The sequence below is a fragment of the Lepus europaeus genome, chromosome 17 (genome assembly GCF_033115175.1).
Source record: "Lepus europaeus isolate LE1 chromosome 17, mLepTim1.pri, whole genome shotgun sequence".
NCBI classification, from domain to species: Eukaryota; Metazoa; Chordata; class Mammalia; order Lagomorpha; family Leporidae; genus Lepus; species Lepus europaeus.
Window position 1 is genome coordinate 60424964 of NC_084843.1, and position 26727 is coordinate 60451690.

General features: G+C 57.4%; 1 protein-coding gene across 5 annotated transcripts in view; it reads left to right on the forward strand.

Moving 5' to 3' along the window:
• Positions 1-23825: 23825 nt before the first annotated feature.
• CDH23 (cadherin related 23) overlaps positions 23826-26727 on the forward strand; it is a 322391-nt gene continuing 319489 nt past the window's right edge. For all 5 annotated transcript variants that reach the window (XM_062214575.1, XM_062214574.1, XM_062214573.1 and 2 more), the window contains exon 1: positions 23826-23892. In XM_062214575.1, the coding sequence (XP_062070559.1) occupies positions 23826-23892 (67 nt within the window). The remainder of the gene's footprint in view (positions 23893-26727) is intronic.

Below are 26727 nucleotides of genomic sequence, written 5' to 3' on the forward strand. Positions count from 1 at the left end.
GGTTGGGCCGGGCTGCAGCCAGGAGCCAGGAGCTTCGTCCAGATCTCCCACATAGCTGGCAGGGGCCCAAACATTTGAGCCATCCTCTGCTGCTTTTCTCAGGCTGTTAACAGGGAGCTGGATCACAAGTGGAGCAGCTGGGACATGAACTGGTGCCCATCGGGGATGCTGGTGTTGCAGGCAGTGGCTTTACATGCTACACCACAATGCCAGCAGCCAATTCTTATTTTTTTTTAAGATTTTTAAAAATTTATTATTTATTTGAGAAGTAGAGTTACAGAGAGAGAGAGAGAGAGAGAGAGAGTCTTCCATCCACTGGTTCACTCCCAAATGTCCACAATGGCTAGAGCTGGGCTGATCCAAAGCCAGGAGCCAGGAGCTTCTTCCAGATCTCCCACATGGGTGCAGGGGCCCAAATACTTGGGTCATCCTCTGCTGCTTTCCCAGGTGCGTTAGAGGGAACTAGATCGGAAATGCAGCAGCTGGGACTTGAACCGGTGCCCACATGGAATGTTAGCATTGGAGGCAGAGACTTAACCTGCTACACCATGATGTCAGCACCATTTAATTTGCTTCTTTGAGAACTTTATGAGTTGTGACCATTGCTTTATAGAGTTTCTTCCTTTCTAAAGTCTGAATTTAAGGTTGTCAATTTCCTTTTAATCACAGCTATTAATACTTTGCAAATCTTAATGCCATGCTTTCTTTATTGCGTGGTTAAAACTATTTTCCGATTTCCATTCCAATTTATTCTTTGCTCTGTGGGTTTCTGAGAGCTGCAGTCCTTCATTTCCCAACTTTTGGGGGTTTCCTCATTTTGTCACAGTTGTCTTTGAGCTTAATTCTGCTGGGGTTCCGGAGCGCACGTGGAATGGTCGTCCACGTGAGTTTCTCAGGGACTTCTAGAGTTCCTTTGCGGCTCAGCCTGGTGGATTTTGGCAAATGTTTCCTTCCTCCCCCAGCCCCCAGCACTCACACCCTCTGCGACTGTGTGCAGTCTGCGGTTTTGCCCGTGGGTCAGATGCGTCCCTTGTGTTCAGATGCCAGTGTTTTGGCGTCTCCCATTGTGACTGTGGGTTTGTCCATTTCCTGCTCTCATTTTTTTTTTTTTTTTTTAGGTCAGGTAGATAAAAAGTTAGCGTTGTTTAATTCTGCCCGCTTTCCTTATTTTCCTGCTGGATGAGCCCTTTGGTCGGGTCTGTTCTGGAAGTGTCCATCCTATCTCCAGTCGTATCTCATAGCTTTTTTCTCTGGAATGTCCCTTGTAGCTGGGCCAGCTTGCCTTTGAATAGATTTTGCATGGCCTAACTTGGATAATCTCTTGATTTCAGAGCTTATGAGCCTTTATATGTCAAAAGAAACTTTTGTAAGCAATGAATAGGTGTTTCTTTGTTTTTTGTTATTTTAAAGATTTATTTGAAAGTCAGAGTTACACAGAGAAGGAGAGGCAGAGAGAGAAAGAGGTCTTCCATCGGCTGGTTCACTCTTCAGTTGGCCACAATGGCTGGAGCTGTGCCAATTTGTAGCCAGGAGCTTCTTCCGGGTCTCCCACGCAGGCACAGGTGCCCAAGGACTTGGGCCATCTTTTGCTTTCCCAGTCCATAGCAGAGAGCTGGATCAGAAAAGGAGCAGCCAGGACTTGAACTGGCACCCATATGGGATGCCAGTGCTGCAGATGGCGGCTTTCCCATTAAGCCACAGTGCTGGCCCCTGTATAGTTGTTTTAAAACACAGTCTTTGTCCTTTGAGTGTGTATTCCATTTACATTGAATGTACCCGGTGACGGCGTGGGCTGTGCTGGGCTGTAGGTACCGTGGTCCTATGAGGCCGCGTGGCTCGGTGACACCACAGCTGTCCCAGTCCGTCAGTGTGCCCTCCGAGGTTCACACAACAATGAAGTCACTGGGTGAGACATTTTCTAGAACACGTCGCCCAGGTTACATGACACGTGGCTGTGTTTAGGTGGTGTCTCCTACCGTAAGAGTTTTTTATTTGCTCGACTGACTTTTTTTTTTCAAAATGCACTGTTGCCTTATTTTGAGTTCCTAGGACATTTCTTACTGTTTGGTTTCCCCTCAACTCCTGGAATGGAGGACATACAGGAGGTTACGCCCTGTGTCCTTAGCTGGTCGCAGTCACGTTTGCACGTGGCTCCGTTCAGCCGCATCGGCAGTTACTGCGGTGGTTGTTATACATCCCAATGGTCTGTGTATTCTGTGCGCCACGAGACGCTGTTTTTCCTCTGCTTGCATGTTTACCTTGTCTGGCGTTCTTTACCCTTCCTCCACGTCACGTTTTCCTTTGGAATCGTTTCCCCGGTGTCTGGAGCTCTCTCTCTCTCTCTCTCTCTCTCTCTCATGAGTCTTCTGTCGAGTCCTTGCAGTTTCTGTTCATCTTAGATGCACCTATCACACCTCCTTGTCAGGCTTGGAGAAGTAGGTTCCTTTAACAACTCACCTGTGAATTTTATTAGCACCTTTGAATATGCCTTCTCTCTATGGCTCCTCTAAATTTTTTCCTTCTTTGCTTTTGGTTTTCAATAATTACAGTTTGCTTTTCTGCAGTACAGCATTTATACAATCTACAGTTTGATGTTTTAATTTTTGTTTAAGGAGCATTTTTTGGCCAATATTTATCCAGTTGTTATTTCTCGTCTATTCTCCTTCTTTCTCTGGGCTAAAGTTACTCCTGTCTTAGACATTGTTGCCACGACCTATATATCTCCTGGCTATTCTATCAATTGCTCCCCCTGCCCCCCGTGTCTTTGTCTCCATGCTTCATCCTGGGTCTTCTCTCTCTTCGGCGCCATATGTCCACATGCGTGTCTGATGGACGTGCAGCAGTGACCCTGTTCAAGGAGCTGCTCGTTTCCACTGGCCTCTTTTCCATTTGCTCAGCTTCTCTCTGACTACATCTAATTTAATGGTAAGACTTTGACTTTAGTTATTACATTACATATTTTCCTATCTTTTGTAGTTTCTGATTATCTGATGCAATTATCCCTTTTTATTAAATATTTTTAAAAGGTTTATTTATTTATTTGAAAAGCAGAGTTACAGAAAGAGAAAGAGATACGGAGAAAAAGATGGATCTTCCATCCACTGGTTCACTCCCCGAATGGCTGCAAAGCCAGAGCTGGGCCAGACCGAAGCCAAGGGCCAGGAGCTTAGACTTGGCCATCAGCTGCTGCTGCTGTCCCAGGCCATTAGCAGGGAGCCGGGACTTGAACCGGTGCCCACATGGGATGCTGCTGTTGCCGGTGGTGGCTTAACCTGCTCCACCATGACACCGGCCCTGTCACCTATTTTTTTTTTTTAAATATGTATTTCCAAAATGTGTTTGTCGGGAAGGTTGCCCGCTCATCTTGGCTCGGGGTGCTTTTAGAGCTGCTTCCTTCGGGAGGGGCGGCCTCTGGAAGCCTCGCTTCTCCCGTAGGCCGGCGGAGGACGGTGGAGCAGCCAGCACGCAAAACTCCCGCGTGTGCGCGGCCGAAAGCCCTGGTGACTTTGTAGCAGCCCGGGTGCCCCACATCCCTGCAGCAGGACCTGGGGCTCCGCGCCAGGCGCTTCCCCATGTGTTTCCTCTCCCCGCTTCGGAGGGGGATGGAGGAGATCCTCTGCGAGAGGATAGCTAGGTCGTCACCCCCGAAAGCCAGCTCTTTTCTTGAATTTGTAAGCTACGGCGTCCGGCCACTGCGGCGTCCGGTCACCTGTGGGCCTCTTTTGTTGTCCGTTTCTCCTCTGCTGTCTTCCTAGTGTGGCCGGTAACGTTTCCCGGTGGCGTCAGCGTGCGCGGTGGGTTGTGGAGGCTCCGGGCCGAGCCGCCCCCTTGCAGGGAGGACTCCCTTCCCCTGTGGCAGGTGGCAGGGCAGGGGGTCGCTTTACCCCAGCCTGGGCCTGGGCTCCCTCAGGGCTGGGCTGACGTCTTCCTACCACGCCGCCTGCTTCTGCCGCCGCTGGACTCCTGCAGCTCCCCCACCCCACCCCGGGGTCGGTGTCAATGCCCTGAGTGGAACAGAAGCTCTCAGGAGGTTGCATTCACCCTAGGAGTTTTGCCCCTCAGCTCCTGGCTTCCCCGCTCTCCTGTGGCTCCACGCAGATCCAGAAGGGTGCGTGTGTGTGTCCAGCCCTGTGAGTGTTCGAATCCCACAAGTTATTGCGTCCTGGCTGGGAGCAGTGCCCAGCTGGGATGTGAATCCCAGTTCACTATTTCCTGGATGAATAACCTTGGGGTCCTGACTTCTCTCTTGGTCTCAGTCTCCTCATCTGTGGAATGGGTACCATGTCACCACGTCCTCCTTATCAGCTGGTGACAAGAACTAATCAGCACGCTGCTTGCCACACAGGATGCCCTCAGCAAAGGCTGCTGCCCTCGTGGTGGAAGCTGACCTTGTGCTTGCTGTAAGGGAGACTCTGGACCCCTGGTCTGACTGAGGAGACTGAGTCAGTGCTGCCCCATGGCCCCAGCGTAGCATCAGCTGCCTCGTCCCTCCCCTCCTGCAGCCGTCGGCAGCCCCCTCCCGCTGTCACCCCCCTCGCTTCTCCCTGCGATGCCAGGATGGACAAGGCTTCCTCCTCCCAAGCCGGGCTGCCCACACCGCCTCTCTGGGGAACCCAGTGACCATGAGGGGGAACCAAGAGGCACCCGCTTGGCTACTGCCCCGCCCTTGCCGGTGGAGGCTGGTTTCCCCCATGGGAAGCCCCTCGCCCGCAGGAGGCCATCGCAGGAGCACTGGCCTGCAGAAAGCATTTGTCTTGGGCGCTTCCAGACGTGCAGGAAGAGTGAGCGTGTGCAGCGAGCAGCCCTGCCCCCCCCCCCGGGATTGTGCAGCCCACATTCCATTACGCTTCCTTTCCCATCGTCTGCCCCTGCCCCTCCCCGTCTGCCCATCAAACCCTCGTTCTTGGGTGCATTGGTTCACCGCACCTCTAGACGCTGCAGCGTGGGTGTGGCCACCTCACCTCACTTAGAAATGGAGAGCGGGGCCGGTGCCACAGCTCACTAGGCTAATCCTCCGCCTTGCGGCACCGGCACACCGGGTTCTAGTCCCGGTCAGGGCACCGGATTCTGTCCTGGTTGCTCCTCTTCCAGGCCAGCTCTCTGCTGTGGCCTGGGAGTGCAGTGGAGGATGGCTCGAGTGCTTGGGCCCTGCACCCCATGGGAGACCAGGATAAACCCCTGGCTCCTGCCATGGGATCAGCACGGTGCGCCGGCTGCAGCGGCCATTGGAGGGTGAACCAATGGCAAAAGGAAGACCTTTCTCTCTGTCTCTCTCTCACTGTCCACTCTGTCCAAAAAAAAAAAAAAAAAAAAAAAGAAATGGAGAGCGGGGACTGCAGACTCAAGCTGCCCCCCCGGAACAGCTCTTTAAAGGCAGGCAGCCCACAAAGGGACAGAGGGGGTGCTCCCCGAGGGTCTCCCCTGCTGTGCTGGGGCCCAGGCCCTCTGGCGGCCGCCTGCAGGGAAGGGGTCTCTCGGCTTCCGCAGGCCCATTGCTCAGGCAGTCTGCCGAGCTCCACAGGACGGAGCTGAGTGTGCGACTTGAGACCAGAAGTCCAAGCAGGGAATGGGGGCTCCTGGAGGGAGGTGGGGGTCTCTTAGGAGAAGGCATCTGTCTCCCTCCTGCCCTCCCCCCTTCCTTCCCGGTTGTTAACATACAAATTATTGGTTTTTCTTTTTATTCCCACATTTATTCTTGGGAATGTAATACAGCATTTGTGGGAAATTACAAAGACCCCCAATGGAATCCGCACGTTCTCTCTCCCCCAGCCCTCTTGCCCTGCCACCCAGGTCTCCCTCCCACAGGGGTCCGTTTCTGGCTTCTCTCTAGTAGTCCCAGCACACCACATATTGATGGTGGTGATGGTGATGGAGGTGATAGTGATGATGGTGCTGATGATGGAGGTGATGGTGATGGTGACGATGATGGTGGTGGTGATGGTGGGAATGACAAGGATGATGGTGGTGATGGTGATGATGGTGGTAATGATGGTGACCATGGTGATGAAGATGGAGATGAGGATGATGGTGATGAGGATGGGGGTGAGGGTGGCGGTGATGGAGGTGATGGTGATGATGAGGATGATGGTGGTGATGATGGCAGGAATGACGAGGATGATGGTGATGATGGAGGTGATGGTGATGATGGAGGTGATGGTGATGATGGAGGTGATGGTGATGGTGATGATGGTGATGGTGGCGATGACATAGTGATACTGGTGGTGATGACACTGCTAATAACACTTACCCGGCGAGAGCTTGCTCACTGTGAGGTCCTAGCCCATGTATTTCACATGCATCGCCACATTTGACCCTGTATGCCCCTTGGGTAGGCACCATGACCAGGGGAAGCTGAGGCGCAGAGCAAAGCTGCTCTCAGGCCCACGCCGCTAGGGAAGCAGCTGGGATGTGCGCGCAGCAGGTCCGGCTGCTCTCGCGGGGCCTCGCTCTCCTCCTCCCAGCATTTCTGGGCACTGCTCTGTCTGGAAGGTCCCCCCAGTGCAGCAGGAGGCTGAGGAGGCGCTGGGCTCTGTCCCTGGAGGAAAACCAGACCACCTCCAGAGGCCTCCCTGCCTGTGGGGCCCGCCAGTCCTCAGGGGTCCCTTTAATCCCTGAGCAGGGGCCGCCCAGCGCTGTAGGAGGAAGGAGGCTGGGGCAGGCACAGAGCAGGCAGTGGGCTTTGCTGGGTGGCACAGCAAGGCTGCATCCAGCAGCAATGCCCCTTCCTGCTCCCTGCCCGGTCCTCTGCTGTCTCCCAACATCGGCCGGGCCTGGGGGGAGCTGTGTGCGGGGGAGGTGGGCGGGGCCAAGTGGGAAGGAGCAGAGTAAAATTCCTCACTGGGAACAAATCTCATTTTCAAGAAAGTCTTGACAAAATGAGGCATTAAATTACAATATTTCGGAGAGCGTCGTAATTCTATTGCCGACAGCCCTTCATCATGGCATCTGAAAGCTGGGGAAATACAGAACTCATTAGATTAAAATAAACCACCCACTGCTCCAAGCCAGGCTTATTTATCAATATCAATTTACTTACGATTTCTCTGGCCTGCAATTTGTTATTTTTAAGAATTATGATTTGTGTATTGCTCATACAGATGTAAAGGTTTTTTTTTTTCCCTTAAATTGAGTATTTTTAAAAAGATACCCTTGTCCTTAGTAAAGGTTACAAAGAGCCTTCTGGGGAGCGGGAGGGAGCAGTGGGTGAGGAAATGGAGGGAAAGCAGCCGGGGTGGAGGACAGTGAGACGGGTGGGAGGGGGCAGGTGGGGCAGATGGGGCAGATGGGGCAGAGCGAGCCGGGAGTCGTGGGAGGTCTTTGGTCTTCAAGAAGAGGCCTCTGGGGCAGGCGTGGCGTAGCGGGTACAACCACCACCTGAGATGCCGGCATCCCGTATGGGCATAGGTTCGAGTCCCGGCTGCTCCACTTCCGATCCAGCTTCCTGCTGATGGATTGGGAAAGCAGCAGAAGATGGCCCAAGTCCTTGATTCCTGCACCAAAACGAGAGACCCGGATGAAGCTCCTGGCTTCTGGCTTCAGCCTGGCCCAGCCTGGTCTTTGTAGCTGTTTGGGGAATGAGCCAGAGGATGGAAGATCTCGCTCTCTCCCTCCCCTCTCTGCCGCCTTGTCTCTGTCTCTCTCTAACTCTGTCTTCCAAAATACAGGATATATATATATATATATACATATATAATGTATATATATGTATATATATATAATGTATATGTGTGTGTGTGTATATATATATTTGGCCTTGAATTCATTAAGAGGAAGAACAGTCTAGTCACCCAAGCTTTCCACAAGGTAGACCGTGTCCTGAGTAGCTAGTGAGCTTGCTGTCAGCAGGGTGTGCAAGTCAAAGTTGAAGTCTATGGAAGGAGAACAGCCAGGCGCAGCACCAGCTGCGGTCCCCTGCGTCTGTTGCTCAGTGGTTGCGTGACTCAGACCCGAGCAGTACGGGCTGGCGGTGGGCAGAGGAAAGGACCCTGGGTTGGACGTCAGTGACCCCCATTGTGAACTCGTTGGCTCTGGCACTCCTGGTTCTGAGCAAGTCCGTGCCGTATGTTGCCACGGCAAGAGCTCTGCCCCTGGGTTCGAATCCTGCTGCCGCCAGTTATCGCTGTGACATCTCTGTCAATCACAGGCTCCCCTGAGCCTCAGTTTCTGCATCTGCAGAATGGGTCAGTGAGGCCCCCTACACAGGGTCTCCATGGGCTTATCTGCCTTCGTGACACTAGACCCCCATTTCACAGATGGGAGGGTGGAGGCTGAGAGAGGGGAAGGGTTAGCATGCTCGTCCGCCTCCCCGCAGCCCCGGGCCCCGATCCTGACTCCATTTCCTGGACGGCTCCCCGGCTGTGTGTGTGGAGGGGGCCGAGCAGAGGGAAGAAGATTCCCGGGGTCTTGGGAGAACTTGTGCGTTCTCTCTAGGAGCAGGGATGTGCCCGGGTCGCCCCGTCCCACTCCCTCCTTTCCGCTTGCTCTCCTGCAACATCACCGCCAGCGCTGAACCCCTTCCCGGGAAGGCGGCCCCGCGTCAGGCTCTGGGTGAATAAGGCAGGACCCTGACTCTCCCGCCCCAGAGGGTTGAAAGTCCCTTGAAGAAGACAGGTGTGCGCTCACCCCCACGCATGCGCACACACTGCACAGGGGCTCAGGCAGGACAGTCTGGGTGTCGGGACCCCAGCAGGGCAGAGGGAATCATGCCACCACCTTGTTGGTGGAATCAGGGCAGACTTCTGGGAGGAGGTGACGGCCAAGTCCTGTCAAAGGTGGAGAAGGGACTTGCTGTGGATTTTGTGTACCTGCGGACCTGGGCTTAGTGATACCTCAGTGACCGGTTGTGCATTTCAGCCAAGGCTGGGCTCAAAATCACACCCTGTCCCAGGCTCTGGGTCAATCCTTTTACTTAGTAAAATTTTTATTTATTATTGTGTGTATTTGAAAGGCAGAGGGACAGAGAGAAAGCTTCCATTTACCGGTTCACTTCCCAAATGCCTACAACAGCTGGAGCCGGGCCAGGCCGAAGCTAGGAGCAGGGGACTCGATCTGGGTCTCTCTTGTGGGTGGCAGGGACCCAAGTACTTAAGCCATCACCCGCTGCCTCCCAGGTGTACGTTAGCAGGAAGCTGGAATCGGGAGCAGAGCTGGACTTGAACCCAGGCCTTCTGATACAGCAAGCAACCGTCTTAACCACTAGGCTAAACAGCCACCCGTAAAGCCCAGTATTTCTAGTTCCATCAGTCATACGGGGACGCAACCCCTGTGAGATCTTGGGGCCTGCCTCGTCCCCTCCCTGAGATTCAGTTTTAGCATTCCTGCCTCCAAGTGGCCAGGGAGGCGGCTGGTACTCCACCAGCGGGTGGGAGGGGCCACTCGGTCTACCTTGGAGCTCGCAGTCCTGGAGGGGAGCAGGCTCGGGGAGAGCATGGCAAGGATGGCATTGGGTGTGACGGCGCTGTCTGGAGAGCTGGGCAGGAGCTATGGGGGCCGGAGGTGGGGCAAGGCAGGGGGCACCTGCACGGACCGGGCGTGCCTGTGTGCCCTGCTCCTTTTCAGGCTCAGCTCACAAGTCAACCCCCATAGGTGCTCTTGTCTCAGCTCAGAGAGGAAACCTAGGCCGCGCAGGGATTTGAACCCACATCGATTGCTCCCACCTCCGATGGCTCCCATGGGCGAATTGTCCCTTTCTCGCCCCATCTACCACAGTAAGAGACCTGGGAGCATCCGGGTCTTCACTGAGCTCTGAGTGAAGGGCCCACACTCCTTCCTTCTCAGCCCCTACCCGGCACCCCTGTCCTGCTGCAAGCTGGGATGTTAATAGGCGCACAAACCATGCACGCAGAGTCTCACCCAACTATGTGGGGAGGAAGCAGCTGTGACAGGCAATCTGGAAATGATTTATCACTTAGCTCACAGGGAAACGCCCCACTTACTGTTAGAACCCTGCTCTGTCTCCTCCGCCTCCTTGGAGTGGGGCACAGCCTGCCAGCAGGAGGCCATGCCCCCGGTCACCTGGCCGACAGCACCTGCTCCAGTGGTTGGTGGGCCTTGTGTCCACGTTGCCACCTCAGGCTGTTTCCGCTGGAAGGGACCTCATTCACTCCTTTGTTTATTCAGGCAAGCATGCATTTATTAACTGCTTACTGTATACCTACTGCACGCCCGGCTGTGGCTGGTTCTGAGGAGCATGTAGCCGGTCCACGAAACTGTCACACAAACTAGAGCTCACCCTTAATGGCAAATGCATTAAGGCACCTGGGTCACATATTTGGGACCCGAGCCCCAGGACGGAAGAACTGTGTCTGCTGGGCACTGAGTCCCCATGGCCAGGTTGCAGGCAGGGCCCGAGCCGCATGCAGAGCTGTGATGTCCTAGTTGTATGTCGCAGACGACTCAGGTCTGGAAGTTCCCCAGCTGAGTCCCAGCACCTGAGTGAGGGCTCCGATTTGTGCCCCGGGACCAGAAGGAGGGGTGCATGCTGGAGAGAGTCATGGGAGGGACCCTGGAGGCGGTGAGGGCGGAGAGTGGAAGGGAGGATGGATGGAGACAGAGAGAGACAGGGCGACAGGGACTGAATGGTTTCTCCCAGGTCACCAGATTGCTGTGTGGGAGTGAGGAGCCAGGAGGGGCCTTTGCCTGGGGCCCGCCATGCCCAGCTGCCCTGGCTGGGGCCTTAGAGCTCTCGCACGGGGAGTCCCCAGCAACCTGGCACTGGCCTGGTCCTCGAGTTGCCTTCACCCCTGCAGGCCCTGGGGTCCTGTGTCGGGGGGAGGCACTGTTCAGATAGGAGGCCCTGACTACTGCCAACTTCCTGGCTGACCCTGAGTGGCACACACACGCCCTCTCAGTGCTCAGTTTGCCCACCTGTGGCCTGCATCTAACGTCCACATGTCTGAAGTCCACATGTCTGGGTTTGCAGTCACATTTACAGAGAGCCTCTGTGGGGCTCAAGTCCCCAGAGAGATGGTCTCCTGGCAGCTGCCTGGAGTTGGGGGCCATGACCCAGGGCCCAAGATGGAAACTGTGGGTCCCCAGGACTCCCTTGGGGCAGATGTTGGGGGATGAGAGGAGGGAGGGCAGAGGAGAGAAGGACATGAACTCCTCCAGGGCTCGTTCTTGGGGAGGGCATGAATTAGCTGGTGGGGGTTGAACAGGTGGCCGCTAGGAGTGGTCTTGGTCCAGCCCATGGTTATCTAGACTGATTGCACAATCTCTTTTTTTTAAATTAAAGATTTATTTGTTTATTTGAAAGGCAGAGTTACAGAGAGGCAGAGGCAGAGAGAGAGAAAGGTCTTCCATCTGCTGATTCACCCCTCTAATGGCTGCAACAGCTGGATCTGGGCTCATCGAAAGCCAGGAGCCAGGAGCTTCTTCTGAGTTCCCCATGTGGGTGCAGGGGCCCAAGGACTTGGGCCATCTTCTGCTTTGCTAGGCCATAGCAGAGAGCTGGATCAGAAGTGGAGAAGCTGGGACTGGAACCGGCACCCATATGGGATGCTGACACTGTAGGTGGTGGCTTTTACCCACTATGCCACAGCACCGGCCCAGCACAGTCAGTCTTGAGCACATGGTCTTGACTTGGGGCCAGTGTGGAGTCAGCATGTGCGAGGCTCACAAGGGCAGGGCTGGGCTTACTTGAAGTACCAAGTCCACCTGCCACTCTCAGAGTGTCCAGGGCTTTTTGAGGACCACCCAGCAGGTGCACAGGGGACAAGCCTAGGACTAGGATCTCCAATTCCATCCCTGGCTCTCGGACTGAAGATCTGAAGACAGGGCAAGCAGCCCCTCGGGCCTCATTTTCTTGCTATTTTGAGTTCGTGTCTTATATATGGAGTGAGGTAGGGGTCCCATTTCACTCTTTTGCCAGTGGCCGTCCAGTACCATTTGTTGAAAAGACCGCCTCTTTCTCCCCCCTAGTTGAATGCTCTTCACACACTCGTTGAACTTCTTGACTATAGACACTCAGAACCACCTTGTCATAATTACTGCACTTCCAAATGGGATATTTGTTACTTTATTTAAATGCTGCGAATAAAATTCAGGTAGATAGCTTAGAAAAACACAGAAAAGCACTAAGTATAAAAATCGCCAGTCATTGTGCTACTCAAAGATACAATGAAGACACCTAAAGACACAGACGCAAGGTCTCTGTATGATTTGTGAAGACTCCCAGCCTGAGTTTCCCTGTGTAACGATTTGCCATGAAGGCTTTTCCTTGTCAACAAACGTTCTCTGGGAACGTGGTTTGCCGCAGCTGCCACCTCATCACCATGTGGGTGCACGTGCTGTCCTCATGTCCGCTTCGACCGCCGAGTATGGAGTCGTCTGGGTTTTCTGGTCCATACAGCGCCGTGCCGTGTGTCTGCCCCTTCCCGGTGGGAAGATTCCTGTTGGAGGAATCTGAATCCAAGGGTGTGGCGGTTTCTCTGGCTGTGGTTTTACCGGACTAAGCGGCCTTGCAGAAATTGCAGCCAGTTTATGGCAGAGGTTTTCGGGAAGAATTGCTCTTGGATAGGTGGAGGCCATCTGTGACCTGCAGCGTTCCCTCCTGCCAGCGTGTCCCATCCTTCCAAAGGTGGGCAAAGGGCGGGAGAGAGATGGCAGTGTGCGTGATCAGGAGGAGCCCACCCTTCCAGCCCCTCCCCGCCAGGCTCCTCCTCCTTGGCCAGCCCCTGGCTGGGGGTCTGGGACCCGCCGCCTCCCCGTGACCAAACCAAAGGTGAGGGGAGACAGATGGCCAGCGAGAAGGTTGATGGTGCCCGCTGAGGGCGCCGAGAGCCATGGGAGCCAGCGCAGGGTGTGGAGAGAACAAACTGGGCTGGGGGGGAGCTGGCTGGGGAGGGTCTCGCTGAGAAGCGGACAGTGTGGCTGAGATAGAATGGAGCAGGGTCGAGGAGGAGCCCCAGGGGACAGCCAGCGTGCTGGCCGGGCTGGCTGGCAGCTGGCGCACCTGTGAGTGCATTCCCACGGGGCTGGCCCCTGCTGTGACGTTTCTCCTGTGGGACAGGGGAACAGTGTTCGCCGTGGTAACCCGAGATGCGCTGGAGACTTTATATTGTGTTCTGTGTCGTGGCAGAGCACACACAGCACAGGGTTGACCTTTCGACTCCCGCAAACCGTCAGCTCCGCAGCACTAGGGCAGTCGTCTTGTGCGACCCCCAGCCCCTGCCTTCTCTGTGGTTCTTTTCATCCTGTGAAACGGAAACTGCCTGGTAAACATAGCTCCCCCACCCCGCCCTCCCCCAGCCCCCGGCAGCCACTGTTTCGCTCTCTGCCTGCAGAGTTGACTATTCCAAGCCCCTTAGCTAAGTGCAGTCATACGCTATTTGCCCTGTGGTGTCTGCCTTATTTCACTGATGCATAATGTTTTCAAAGGGCATGCATGTGGTAGCACGTGCAGAAGTTCCTACTGTCAAACTTTTTTTTTTTTTAAAGATTTATTTATTTATTTGAAAGGCAGAGTTACAGAGAGGCAGAAGCAGAGAGAGAGAGAGGACTTCCATCCGCTGGTTCACTCCCCAGATGACTGCAACAGCTGGAGCTGAGCTTATCCTAAGCCAGGAGCCAGGAGCTTCTTCTGGGTCTCCCATGCAGGTGCAGGGGCCCAAGGACTTGTTCCATCTTCCACTGCTTTCCCAGGCCATGGCAGAGAGCTGGATCGGAAGTGGAGCAGCCGGGACTCAAACTGGTGTCCACATGGAATGCCAGCACTGGAGACAGTGGTTTTACCCACTACGCCACAGTGCTGGCCCCACTGTTAAACTTTTTTTTTTTTTTAATTCAGGAGCCAGAGCTGTGGTGCAATAGGTTAAGCCTCCTCCTAGCATCCCTTAAGGGTGCTGGTCATAGTCCCAGCTGCCCCTCTTCTGATCCAGCTCTCTGCTATGGCCTCAGAAAGCAGTTCAAGATGGCCCAAGCATTTGGACCCCTGCACTCATGTGGGGGACCTGAAAGAAGCTCCTGGCTCCTGGCTCTGGATCGGTGCAGCTCCGGCTGTTGCAACCTTTTGGGGATTGAACCAGCAGATGGAAGATTCTATCTCTGTCTCTACCTCTCACTGTCTGTAACTCTGTCAAATAAATAAATAAAAAACAATCTTTAAAAAAATTCTGAGAGGGGCTGGCACCTTGGCTCACTTGGTTAATTCTCTGCCTGCGGCGCCGGCATCCCATATAGGTACCGGGTTCTAGTCCTGGTTGCTCCTCTTCCAGTCCAGCTCTCTGCTGTGGCCTGGGAGGGCAGTGGAGGATGGCCCAAGTGCTTGGGCGCCTGCACCTGTGTGGGAGACCAGGAAGAAGCACCTGGCTCCTGGCTTTGGATTGGTATAGCTCTCGCCATAGTGGCCATTTCGGGGGTGAACCAACAGAAGGAAGACCTTTCTCTCTCTCTCACTGTCTATCTCTATCTGTCGAATAAAAAAAAATTCTGAGAGAGAGAGGTGTCCTATCCACTAGTTCACTCCTCAAATTTCCCCAAATGTTTGCAACAGCTGCGGCAGGGCCACGGCCAAAGCCGGGAGCTGGAAATTCAATCCAGGGTCCCACGTGGAGGGCAGGAACCTGCTTCTCAGGGCTTGCTCTCGCGCCCTGCGCCTCCGCTGCAGTGTGTGTGTCTGTTCCGTCGTCTGTCGGTGGGCGTTAGGGCCTTGACCCCGGGGCTCTACGAGTGCTGTCGCTGCAGACCTCGGTGAGCAGGGACTTGGGCTGTGCTTTTGGTTCCTTTGTGTACGCTCCCAGCAGCGGAATTCCTGGACCGCGTGGCGATTCCATGGCGGTGAGGAGCTGTCACAGTGATGTCTGCAGGGACCGTGCCGGTTGGCACTGTGACCAGCACCCGCAGGTGTTTGCGTCTCTCCACACCCTCACCCACACTTGTTTCCTGTGCGTACTTCGTCCCAGCTTTCCCCGCGGCTGCCAAGTAGGAGCTCCTTCTGGTTTTTACTGGCGTCTACCAGGAGGTAGTGAGGTGGAGCCTCGTCTCGCGTGCTGATTGGCTGTGTGTGCCCCTGCCTGGGGGCGATGCCTTGGACTGTGCAACCCCCAGCCCCGTCCTCCTCCATGATTTGGACTGTGTTTGGCTGTTGCTGAGTGGTTAGGAGTTACTAATGTATTTGGATATTGATCCTCTATCAGGCCTGTGAGTTACCGATATGTTCTGTGACAGCGACCGTTGATGCACAGAAGGTTTCATTTTGATGAAGTCTAATTTATGTCATTTTTGTCTTTTCTTGCCTCTGCTCTGGGTGTTGTACCAAGAAGTCCTTGCCTAATCCAGTGTCCTGAAGAGTTTCCTTTATGTTTCGATGCGGTTGATGAGTACACACACACACACACACACACCAAGTTCACGGTGCTGGCACCGGTCAGCCACTGCCTTGACAAAGCCGCAGAGATCAGCGCCGGAGCCGTGGCAGTCTCGCGCGGCCTGGGGGTCACAGGGTGAGCAGCAAGCTGGGTTCCTTCTGGTCACGCTGCTCACTCTTCCGGGCCGGGGAGCTGCCTGGGGCGTGTCCTTCTCCGCTTGAGTGGCAGGAGCCCAGTGCATGTGGGGCTCGGCAAAGCATCCTGGGCCGGAGCACCTCCCAGCGCCGAGTGCAGCACGAAGAGGCCGCAGCGCCACGCTCAGCAAAGTCCAACCGTGGTGTGTGTGTGGGGGGAGGGTGGGGGCAACAATCTCGCCCCCCCACAGGGGCGGCCAAGGGCTGAGGCTGAGCCTGCGAGGCCTGGGGCTCCCAGGGCTGCTGTGGCTGGGCTGAGGGCTAAGGAGGAAAATGACATTTACTGGGCGCGCGGCAGAAATTCGTTACTGACCACCCAGAGAGGGTACGAGGACTGCCTGGATGGATGGAGGTGGATTTGCTGAGACAAGAAAGGCAGGGACTGGAGAGGCCCATCCCCCTCCCCACCCCCCACCCCCAGCCCGCACCTGCTCAGGGCAGACACGTGCCAGCGGGCAAATGGCAGCAGGACTGCCACGGATTCTGCTTCCGACAGCAGAGGCTCCTCTGGCCGAGGAGGGGGGCACAACAGGCAGCTGGGCTGATGCTCCGAACGTGTGCTGAGGATAGTGCTCCCACACATCTACTTCCTAGCAGGGGCCAGGTTGGCTTCATGGAGGAGGTGGTCTCTGGGGGCATGGGAGCTGCCGGTTGGGGCCAGGTGGTGCTGCAGGCAGAGGGGGCAGCCCAGCCCAGGTGCAGAGCGGGGCACAGGACAGGGCGGGAGTGGGAGCTGGTTAAAGCAACGTCCCAGGCCTGGGCCAGCGGCCATCAGTGGCTGCCCTGCTGCCGAGTCGGGGGCGGGGAAGCTGACGCTGATCAACTCCTACTCTTGCCCTCCTGCCCTGATGGACCGGGGCTCTCGGGATCGGGATTCTCAGCTGTCTTGGCAGAACACAAAGAAGAACAAGGGTGTGGTGATGGTGGAGGCGCGGGGAGCCAGCCCTGTCCTGACTGCTGGGGTTAGTGCTTGGGGCCCCTCTCTGGAAGGCGTTTTGTCCACAGCTTTCCTACTTCCCACACCTGCCACTGATGGATTCGAGTGCGTGGAGATGTGGGGACAAGGGCGCTCCTGTGACCTCCAATGTCAAAGCAAAGGGTTATAAATGGCCTAGGTGGCCACCAGCAGAGGACGGGCTAACCTGTGATGTAGTGAAGTCGACACGGAGCGGCCTCTGGTACCCCGGCCTGTGGAAAGCTAGCACTGGGCAGCGTGAGTGGAGCTGCTTTGTTAACATTTTTTCCAATTATTCACTGAGAAATAAAGAGGGAGCAAGACAGCTTCTATCCGCTGGTCCCCGCCGCGTGCCCTCCGTGGAAGCTGGGGACTGAGTCCAGGCACCCCACAGAGGGCCTCTCTTTCCATCCCCGCTCCTGGTTGCCTGGAGCATGGGCTGGTGTCTCGCAAGGTCTGCACTGGCTGGAGGCTGGACTCGGGGCCCGGAGCCGGTTAAGGAGGGCGGCCAGCCAATGTGGGGTGTGGGTGCTCTGAGAGCTTGTTGGAGGGAGGGAGGTGCGGCGCCCGCGTGCGGATCCCTCTGTGAACGTGCAGTCTTGCTGGGATGACGGGGCTGGAAAAGGTATCTGCCCTGTGTCCAGTTATCTGAGAGACAGTGAGCGAGCCAGCTCCCCCTCTGCTGGCTCCCACAAGGACTAGGGCTGGCACTGGGCTAGCCTGAAGCCAGGGACCGAGAACCCAGGCCAGGTCTCCCACGTGGGTAGCAGAGACCCAGTGCTGGAAGCTGGAGTGAGCAGTGACTCTGCTGGAGGCGGGACGTGGCCGGGCGGTGGCGTGGGAGCCGCTGCCCCAGACACTGCCCCTGTGTAGGTATTTACCCAGCTACATGCTGCTCCCAAGGAGAGTGAAGGAAAAATGGATCTCTCGCTGGAACATTCTTTCTTTCTTTCATTTTAAAGATTTAGTTATTATTTGAAAGGCAGAGTTAGAGGAGATGAGACAGATCTTCTGTCTGCGAGTTCACTCCTCAAATGGCTGCAATGGCCAGGCCAAAACCAGGAGCTTCTACTGGCTGTCCCACATGGGTACAGGGGCCCAAGCACTCGGGCCATCTTCCGTGGCTTTCCCAGGCCATAGCAGAGAGCTTGATTGGCAATGGTTGCCGGCACTACAAACGGCAGCTTTACCCGCTGCGCCACAGCCTGGCCTCCTGGAAGATTTTTTTAAAGTGTGTCAAGGGGACTCAGACACAGGCCTCCCATGGCACCTGCCCTCCCCACAGTGTCTCTGGTTGTGCCCCCCCGCCCCCAGCCCCAGGTATCCCTTAATGGGAGCATCCAGGACAGAAAGGGCCCCTGCTATTCATCATAGCAGCCCCTGTAGCCCGTGGCCTGGGTAGTGCTGTCACCAGCAACCTACAGAGGTGTCCATGAGCGTCTGATGCCGTCGTCCACGGGCACCCTCGCTCACGCACGAGCCTCCCTGTGTGTACTGGTGGTGAATAATCCCCAAATTGCATTTGATTTCTGCAGTTTCTTTCTGTATTTCTATTCAAAGCTGAGTGCATCTGATTTTATAGGAATTCCTAACAGTTCAGACTCAATCGTGGCACCCTGCTGTGAAAATCTCTCACTCCTGAGGAATAGAAACGATGCTTAGATGTCCCTCCTGCCCTTCGTGCTGGGCCTGGGAGTGGCTTCTTGCCAGGCGGTGTGGTGCGTTCTGCCCATGCACCTCCCGGCCTGGCTGCGGAGAGGGGCGGAGGCGCGCGCTGAGGGGCCTGCCTGGGACTTAGGCCCAGAGCAGGCCCTTTTCCCAGGAGAGGGGGTATGCTCTGTGCCAGCGGCCATGGGCAGGGAATGCGGCTTTCCAGTCTTTGTCCAGGAAACCAGGCTGTGATGGGTTTTGCCTTAGGTATTTGGGGAGGACGAAGAGGCATTTGCTGGGAGCAAGAGGCCGCTGGGGACCTTGGAAGGAATTGCAGCCTGGGCAAGGCAGGGGGGATGGAAGGGAGGGCCCGGCATGATTGGGCCAGGAGCCACGGCTGGGCAGGGCAGCTTGGGGGCACATCTGCAGGGGCCCAGTGTGTGTGTGTACACGTGTGTGTGTGCGCATGTGTGCGCGCGCACCTGCATACACTCGGGCACCTGCCTTTCCTGCATACTGTTAGCAGGGCACAGGAGAGCCCTCAGTCCAGGGCCATACTTCAGACTGGGGCTGGATTTGAGCCCAATCTGCCCCTCAAGGGTGTGGCAGCCGGGGTGTGGGGAAGTCCTCCTGATGATGGAGTCGTCGGTCCCCTGGTGCCACAGGGAGCCCTGGGGCCCGGGGAGTGTCCAGGTAGCTGCTGCAGCCTGGGCTCCAGCTGCAAGAACCTCCCTGGGAGTTCAGCCCTGGACTGTGGGCCTCGGGGAGGCCCAGAAGAGGGTGGGAAAGAATCTTCTGATCTGAGTGATGCATCCTCTCCCAGGTGGCCGCAGGTCGCTAGAGTGGACGTAAGCTAGGCCACCGATTAGAAAAGCAGGCAGTATTGGCCGGCGCCATGGCTTAACAGGCTAATCCTCCGCCTTGCGGCACCGGCACACTGGGTTCTAGTCCCGGTCGGGGTGCCGGATTCTGTCCCGGTTGCCCCTCTTCCAGGCCAGCTCTCTGCTATGGCCCAGGAAGGCAGTGTAGGATGGCCCAAGTCCTTGGGCCCTGCACCCGCATGGGAGACCAGGAGAAGCACCTGGTTCCTGGCTTCGGATCACGCGGTGCAGCGGCCATTGAGGGGTGAACCAACGGCAAAAAGGAAGACTTTTCTCTCTGTCTCTCTCACTATCCACTCTGCCTGTCAAAAAAAAAAAAAAAAAAAAAAGCAGGCAGTATTTATTATAGACAATATAGAAAAGCAGAAAGTAGGTAAAAGAAAAGAAAATCACCCCAAGACCTCACCACTCACACCAACAGTGTATGGGCACTCCACACCTGTTCACAAGTGTCCACACACATGCACACACGTCTACACAAGTTCACATGTGTCCACCCACTCACACATGTCCATACATGGTCACAGACATCCACACACACTCACACATGTCCACACATATCCATGCACATGTATACACACTCACACATATCCACACACACTCACACATATCCACAACACAATCCCTGGTCTGCTTCCCAGGGAGGTCTGACAACCGAGCCAGTCCCCTGTGGGGTGCCTGGGCTGCTCAGGGTCGCACCTCTCTGTGGACGTCTCTGTGGCTTCCTGTCCACGTCCAGCCAGGCTGATCTTCCCCGCGGAGGTCCTGGACGTGAGACTTCCTGGTTTGCTGGCCTCTCTGAGAAGGTGCAGGGTCTTGCCCAAGCTCCCCTTCACCCAGGTGCTCTCTCGGAGCACGTGTCTCAGCTCAGCAAGGGCAGAGGCTGAGGCTGGGAGTGACCCTGATGGCCATCAGTATGGGGCTCAAGTCCAGCTTTGCCTGCTTCGTAGCTGTGTGATCTTGGGCAAGTTAGTCCACTTCTCTGAGCCCTAGCACGTAGAGCGCATTGCACACCCAGCACCGGCCTACTGCATGTGTTCAGGAAGTGTGAGAGTTCTGGATCTTTCACATCTTTGCCCTTCCTGGGAGCCTGGGGTTTCTCTCTCCCGGTGGCCCTGGGCAATGAGGGTCTGTATTACCTGTGAATGCCCATTCTCATGGCCCCAGGGCCCCCGCAGCGCCTGGCACAGGCTTTGGCATGAGGGAAGCTCTTGGGCACGGGCAGCCGGAGGGGCTGTCTGTGGCTCTCTTTGGCAGTGGGTCTGTGGGAGAGGTTCCTGGAAGGCTTCCTGTAAGAAGGGCTCCGAGCCAGGCCCCTGAACGGCGGGGGTGACCAGCTGTGGCTTTGCTCTGTAGCAGTGCGTCAGGTCTCTGCACGCATTCCAGGCCCAGGCAGGAAGTCCAGCAGGAAGGGCGTGTCTGGGAGTGAGAGGCGAGGGTGGGTGGGAGCTCAGGCCCCGTCCAGCGAGTGCTGTAGCCTCACAGGGCGGAGGAAGCCACGAGGCTGTGCTGGGGGGATGTGGGACAGTGAGGAGGAAACAGCCGAGGTACAGGGCAGAGCAAGGTCAGGCTCTCCCAGGGGACCCAGGCCATCCCAGTAAGCAAATGGAGGTCAGGGCCCATGGGCCTCTCCCCTCTGCCTGTGGCCTCTGCTCTTGCGGGGCCTTGCTTTCCTCCCTACAGCCAAAGAGGCCTCGGAAAGAACAAGAGCTGGGGCCCGAGGGGAGCCCAGCAGCAGGAGTGGGTGGGCCTGGCCTCCCACTTGCTGCACTCTTGGGAGCCTGTGCCCTGCGTCTGTCCCAAGGCGAGGATGCAGCCTGGGGGAGCAGGGGGCTCAGCTCGTCCCCGCTCCTTGAAGTGGCCCCTGCCCGTCTCACCGAGTCAGGGTTCTGTTTGGCCGCCCTTGAGTGACAGAAGGGGACACGGAGGCCGTGAGACCGCCCCTGAAGGGCAAAGGAGACGAACAGGCATCCAGGGAGAGAGGCAGGGGCCCGAGTCAGCGCCATGGGCATAGAAGGAGCCTGGGTGTCCGGGTGTTGGGTGCGGGTGCCCCTGCTCAGTGGGCGTGGCCCCAGGCTTCGGTGTGGCGTGTGCGGTGCTGAGGGAGGGTCTCTGCCTGCCACTTGCAGGCACAAGGAAGCAGCAGCAGCATGGTGTGATAGAAAGAGCACGCGGCTCAGTCAGCACGCTTGGATCCAAGCTCTGAGCCTCAGTGCCTTCATCCGTAAAATGGGGGCAAGAACACCTGCTTCCGAGACACCGTGGGAAACTGAGTGCAAACAACACCTGTGTAAGCCCTTTGCCTGGGGGTCAGCTGGGGGGCTCCTTCCTTCCCCGGCAAGCTTCCTACCCCACCCAGCCCTAGGGTGTGCTCACCCTGGCTGCTTGTGGGTGATGTTCTTAGCAGATGCTTAATGTCTGTAACACCGGGCTGGGAGAGGCAGGGTGCCGGTGGCCACCCTTCCTGACATGCTCACTCCCCGGGAGATGTCACGTTGTCACGTTGTCGCTGTGCAGCTCTGTGCCTGGGCCTCTCCACGTGTGAATCAGGGCTGATGCTGGCCATGCCGGCTGCTCCTGCGTGGACTGGCTGGCCCGAGATCACAGAGGGGAAGAGGCTGGGACGGTGAGAGGGAGGCATCTTGCTCCACTTCACTGGTACCCAGGGAAACGCAAATTAAAGCAACGCTGCTAGGCCGGTTGCCACACGTCAGATTGGCAGCCATTTCAAAGAGGGATCGCTTCTGGGTGGCCGCACGGGCTGGAGGGCCTGGGAGCTGCCCCAGCCTTCTCCAGCTCACGGCGGTGTCGCGTCAGGGTTTCCCTGCGTGCTCTGCGCTGTGCTTCCCTGACCTGGCGATCCCAGGGCTGGAGAACACAGATGTAGAGCGAAGTCCCAACACCGTAGCATGCAGAGGTTATGAGCGACAGATGGGGCACCGAGGCAGAGAGGCCACCCCTGAGGGGGAAAGATGTCCAGGGGGAGAGGCAGGGGCCCCCGCAGCGACCTGCCTGGGGCAGCAGGAACCCGGAAGCATCCCAGCGTCCATCAGGAGGGGGTGGCTGCCTCGATGTGAACCATCCCTACTCTGAACTGTCATTAGCTCTTAACAAGAAGGCAGTGGGGCACACGTTGTGGCCAGCCGGTTAGCCGCGTGTTGGGATGCCCACAGTCCGTAAGGGAGTGTCTGGGTTTGAGATGCAGACCCCGGGAGGCAGCAGTGGTTATTCAAGTGGGTGGGACCCCGCCAGCCACATGGGAGCTCTGGATTGAGTTCCTGGTTCTTGGGTTCAGCCCCAGCAAGGGGCCTATTGTGTGTACTTGGGGAGGGGACCAGCGGATGGGAGCTCCCTCTGTCTCCCTGCCTCGACAATCAATCAATCAATGTAAACTGAGAAGAGCAGTGGTCCTAAGCCAGGCTGGCCAGGAGGCTCGTGCGTGGGATGCCACACAGGAGGAAAGCAGGCTGCTGGGATGGCGAGGGGGCCCCTGTGTGCCGAGCAGAGCCGCCGGGAGTGACAGGGACATAGATGCCCAGCAGCAGGCAGAGGCCAGATCTGTCTGTGTTGGCGGCCGCCCGGCGCATGCTTGGCACACAAAGTGTTACTTCCTGACCGCGTTATTTGCCAACATTTAAGAATTCAATTTATCGAAACAGCCAAATAGCCAGCCTCTCTTCATTGAGAGAAGTGAGAAACTCCCTTTTGACTGAAACACAGCAACAGCTGCCGGTTTTGGACAGAGCGTGGCCTCCACGTGGCCGTCGTCCGCCTGCCCAGTGTCGCCCGGGGTTCAGTTCCCTGCCCGTACCCCTGGGAGAAGCTTTAGCATCCGGATGCTGGGGGTAGGGGGGCTGGTGCAGGGCTGGGGGCTGTGCGTCCTGGCTTATTTGGACACCTCGGATTCTGGCCGTCGACGGTACCTGTCTCACACTGTGGTCAGGACATTTTAAATACCCCATGAGAAGGAAAACAAGTGGGCACCTTGGACGTGGGGTCGCCTGGGTCAGAAGCGACCCTGGCGGGGTCCCCTGCTTGTCCACTCAGGGTGGGATGGAGAGAGAGTGTCCAGGTGTGGAGTTATGGGCGGGACCTCGCTCCCAGCGCTTTCTCCAGCTCCCCGACCCTGAGGGAAGGGGAGACAGGAAGTCTCCCCTGCGAGTCCTTGTCCCTGGTGCCTGCCCCTGCCCTCTGTTGTCCTGTGGTCCAGATGTCGGCACCCCCACTCCCTGGTGGGCACCTCTGAGGGCTCCAGACCCTCCCCGATGAGAGCTGTGGAGCTTAGCTCTGAACGTCCCCAATCCAGCTTCCGCCTCCTAGACTAGCCGTAGGGCCCCGGGCCGGTCACCTCCCCTCTTGGAGCCTATTTGCACGTCATGACCTGCTGCCTCTTTGCCTATCCGAGGTTATGGGGTAATCGGGTGGATACGTTTTTAAAAAGGAAAAGATACGCTCTCTGGCTGGGTGGGCTTCCTGGCCAGCAACCTCTCTTTAACCCTGACCCTAGCTAACCAGGCTGTGTGGTGCATGTGGGATGCAGTCCTGGTGGCTGGGGACCGTCCCCTCAGCCACGGAGCCCAGACTGGGTCTCAAATGCACCCTCCGTGCCTGCCCCAGGCCTTGCCCGGAGTCCCTCGCTGGGCACTCAGCCCAGCCCACTTACCCGGAGGCGGGCGAGGGTAACACCTGGTGGGGCCAACCTACTCCTTGCCCTTCCTGCCCACCCCTTGCAGTGAATTCTTCTACCGAGAGCGGGAGGGGCTGGAGGGGCTGGCGAGCCCCTCCCCCCCCACAGTAGGAGGCTTCTCACCCCCTTCTCTTCTTTGTGTCCCCAGGAGCCATGAGGGGCCACGTCCCCAGCATCTTCCACATGCTCTGGCTTTTGGTGCTGCTCCCTGGATGCTGGGGTAAGTCTCCCTCCCAATCCCCCAGGCTGACTGGTGTTCAGGTGCTGGGGGTGTGCATGCTGGGGCTCCACCTGAAGCCAGAGAAGCAGCTGGCCCGAGCAGGGGTCTCGGGTCCTCCGTGGGGACCTCTCTGAGACTTCCCCCCAACCCGCTGTGGGCCGGCACCTGCAGGCAGCGCTGGCCTCTGGGTTTGCCAGGCAGTAGGAGTTGCCTCAGCCTCCCCAGGGACTCCGGGACCTTGGGCACCTGTGCCCTTTCCTGCTCTGTTCCCCTCGCTCTCTGCACCTGTTACCACGACGCATGTGTGTGGACAGCAGCTGCCTGCCACCGGGACCCGGGGCGTCTCCCCTCGCGCTCCCTGGGTGACAGATGCTTTGGGCGTTTATCCTAGGTGCTGGAGAGGAGCCGAGAGCCAGGTTTCCCGGGCCACAGCCCCGCCTGCCAAGGGCTCCCCCCAGCAAGTGTCTTCCCTCTCTGCCTCAATTCCTTTGTCTCTAGGTAGAAATGAGATGGGATTCGCCTGCCCCAGTTGCCAAGCGGGGCCCCGGGGAATAGCGCCCAGTGCACACTAGGTCCCTCAGTGCATGTTTCTGCTGTGAGCCCTTTGCTAACAGCCGTCTGCCTCTCAGGGGAGCAGAACAGGGCACAAAGAACAGAGAAGCTGAGCAAGTTGCCCGAGGCTGCCCAGCAATGCTGTGGCACCCCCTGTGGGTTAGCGTGCCTTCCTGTCTGTCATTGCTGGCAACAGCCCCCACTCCCTGTCCCCATCCCAAGTGGCCGGTCTTGCTCCTTGCCCGTGGTGGGCGGCGGCTCCTTGGGGACTGAAGGGTGAGTGGTCTCCTGTGCTGTCTCCCTCCGGACCTTCACCCTGGCCCCCTAGTCCTCCACCTGAGCCCTAGGCCAGAGCACAGAACTGCTGCCCTTTCTTTCCCTGGTCCCTACTACGGCAGGGGAACACTGTGTTCTCCATGGCACACAGCGGGTGGGAGCCACTGTGCTTCAGCTCCTGCCCCCTCGCCCCCATTGCTGCTCTGCAGCCTGGGGAGAGAGGCCTGGGCCCGGAGTCGGGCTGCCATGTCTGGATCTGGGCCCTGCCACCTGCTGGGGTCTTCACACCCTGAGAGGCCCCCCCAGCAGATGGTGCCATGTGGTCAGTGCTCCAGTGCCCGGTCACTCCTGTATCAGCACCCCAGATCTCGCCCCAGCCCCTTTCCCGCCTCGCCGATGACCAGTGTGGCCTCCCCTCCCCTCCCCTGGCCTCGTCTCCCCTCAGGCCTGCACAGGACTCTCCGTATTTAAAGCTGGCCGGCTCCCTGCGCTGTGGTTGGCCCTGAGCACAGCACACAGACTCCATGCTTTGCAAACGGTGTTGAGGACAGGAAGGGCCCTGTCTGCCCCGCTCGCTGCCCTGGCCCAGACCCCCGGGCCCCCTGCCTCCTTGGAGAGCTCGGGTCCTCCTGGGCTTGTGGCCTGAGCCCGGCTGCCTGTGCCGAGTGTCAGCAGGTCCTGGGAAACACAGCCTAAAAAGGAGCAACGCTCCTGCAGGGGATGCGGCTTTGCTTCCCTGCTGGCTCCCCCCACCCCCAGCAGCTCCCGCCTGCCGCTGAGCCCGAGCCCCCCCCCCCCCCCCGCCTCTGCTCCCCTGCACCCAGGGCCCGAGGCCCCTGGTGGGGGTCAAAAGCTTTCCCCTCTAGGGCTTCGAAGGAGGCTTCTGTATTCATACCAGGGTCAAGAATAGCTCCCATTTATCGAGTGCTTGCTGTGTTCCGGAGGCACGGTGCTAAGCGCTTTATGTATGTAATCTCCTTTAATCCCTGGGCTGCCCAGGAAGTAAGTCCTACTTTTGTTGTCAGTTTACACTTGAGTAAACTGAGGCATGGGAAATCGCGTGGCTAGAAGGTGGCACCAGGAGGTTTCACAAAAGGAGCAGCTCTGGACCACCAGCCCCTCCGAGGCAATTGTGCTCCTGAATTGAGAAGATGGCAATGTGAGCCCACGTGCAAGTGTGTGTTTGAGGTGGTCAGGGAGGGCTTCCTGGAAGAAGGCACGTTTAAGACGAGATTTGAAGGATGAATAGGAGTTCAGTGCATGAAGGCAGAGGAACTGCCAGTCCCGGCTAGGAAGCGAGAGAGGAGCCAGAAATGGCGTCAACCCAGCTGCTTGAACAAGCTGGCTGGGCGGAGAGGGAAGGTGCCGGGGTCTCCTCGTCCTTCCCTGTCCCCCCAGCAGGCATCTTGGGAGGGAAGACGAGGTGTTCTGCTCTGGTTCCAGCTTCCCTGGAACTTGGCACAAACTCTGAGGGAGCCGCAGAAGGCAGAAACCGGGGGTGGAGGGGGAGGCTACCTCTGCCCGGATCCCAGGCACCTGCAGGTCCCTCCACGAGCCCCCGACACAGCTCAGCGGCCAGTGAGCCAGCTGCCCCCTGAAAGTGCCCTCGCGTGCCTGCTGGGGGACAGCTGAGGCTAGCCCCTTGGCTGGGGGCTCCCCGAGGTGCCGAGTCCCCCAGCTGCTGCGGGCATCAGTGCTGGCCCCCGGCTGGAAGCCACGGGAGCAGCATGCAGCTCTCCGCCCAGGCGCTGAGACCCAGGCTCCTGTGCGGTCAGTGCTTCTGCCGGCTGTGGACACAAGCAAGGGGTCTTCAGAGTCCGTGGAAAACGTGTAGCGTGCAAAAATTATGCGAGGACTTCAAAATTGTTTCGCACCAGAATAGTCTCATCTTGCAATCCCATTTCCCGTGACTGTTTGGGCACGGCTTTGTCTGTAAGGCAGTTGCTGGCCCTCTGGTCGTCATTGTCCACAGTGCGCTGGGGCCACGCTGGCCCTCGCCGGGCTGCG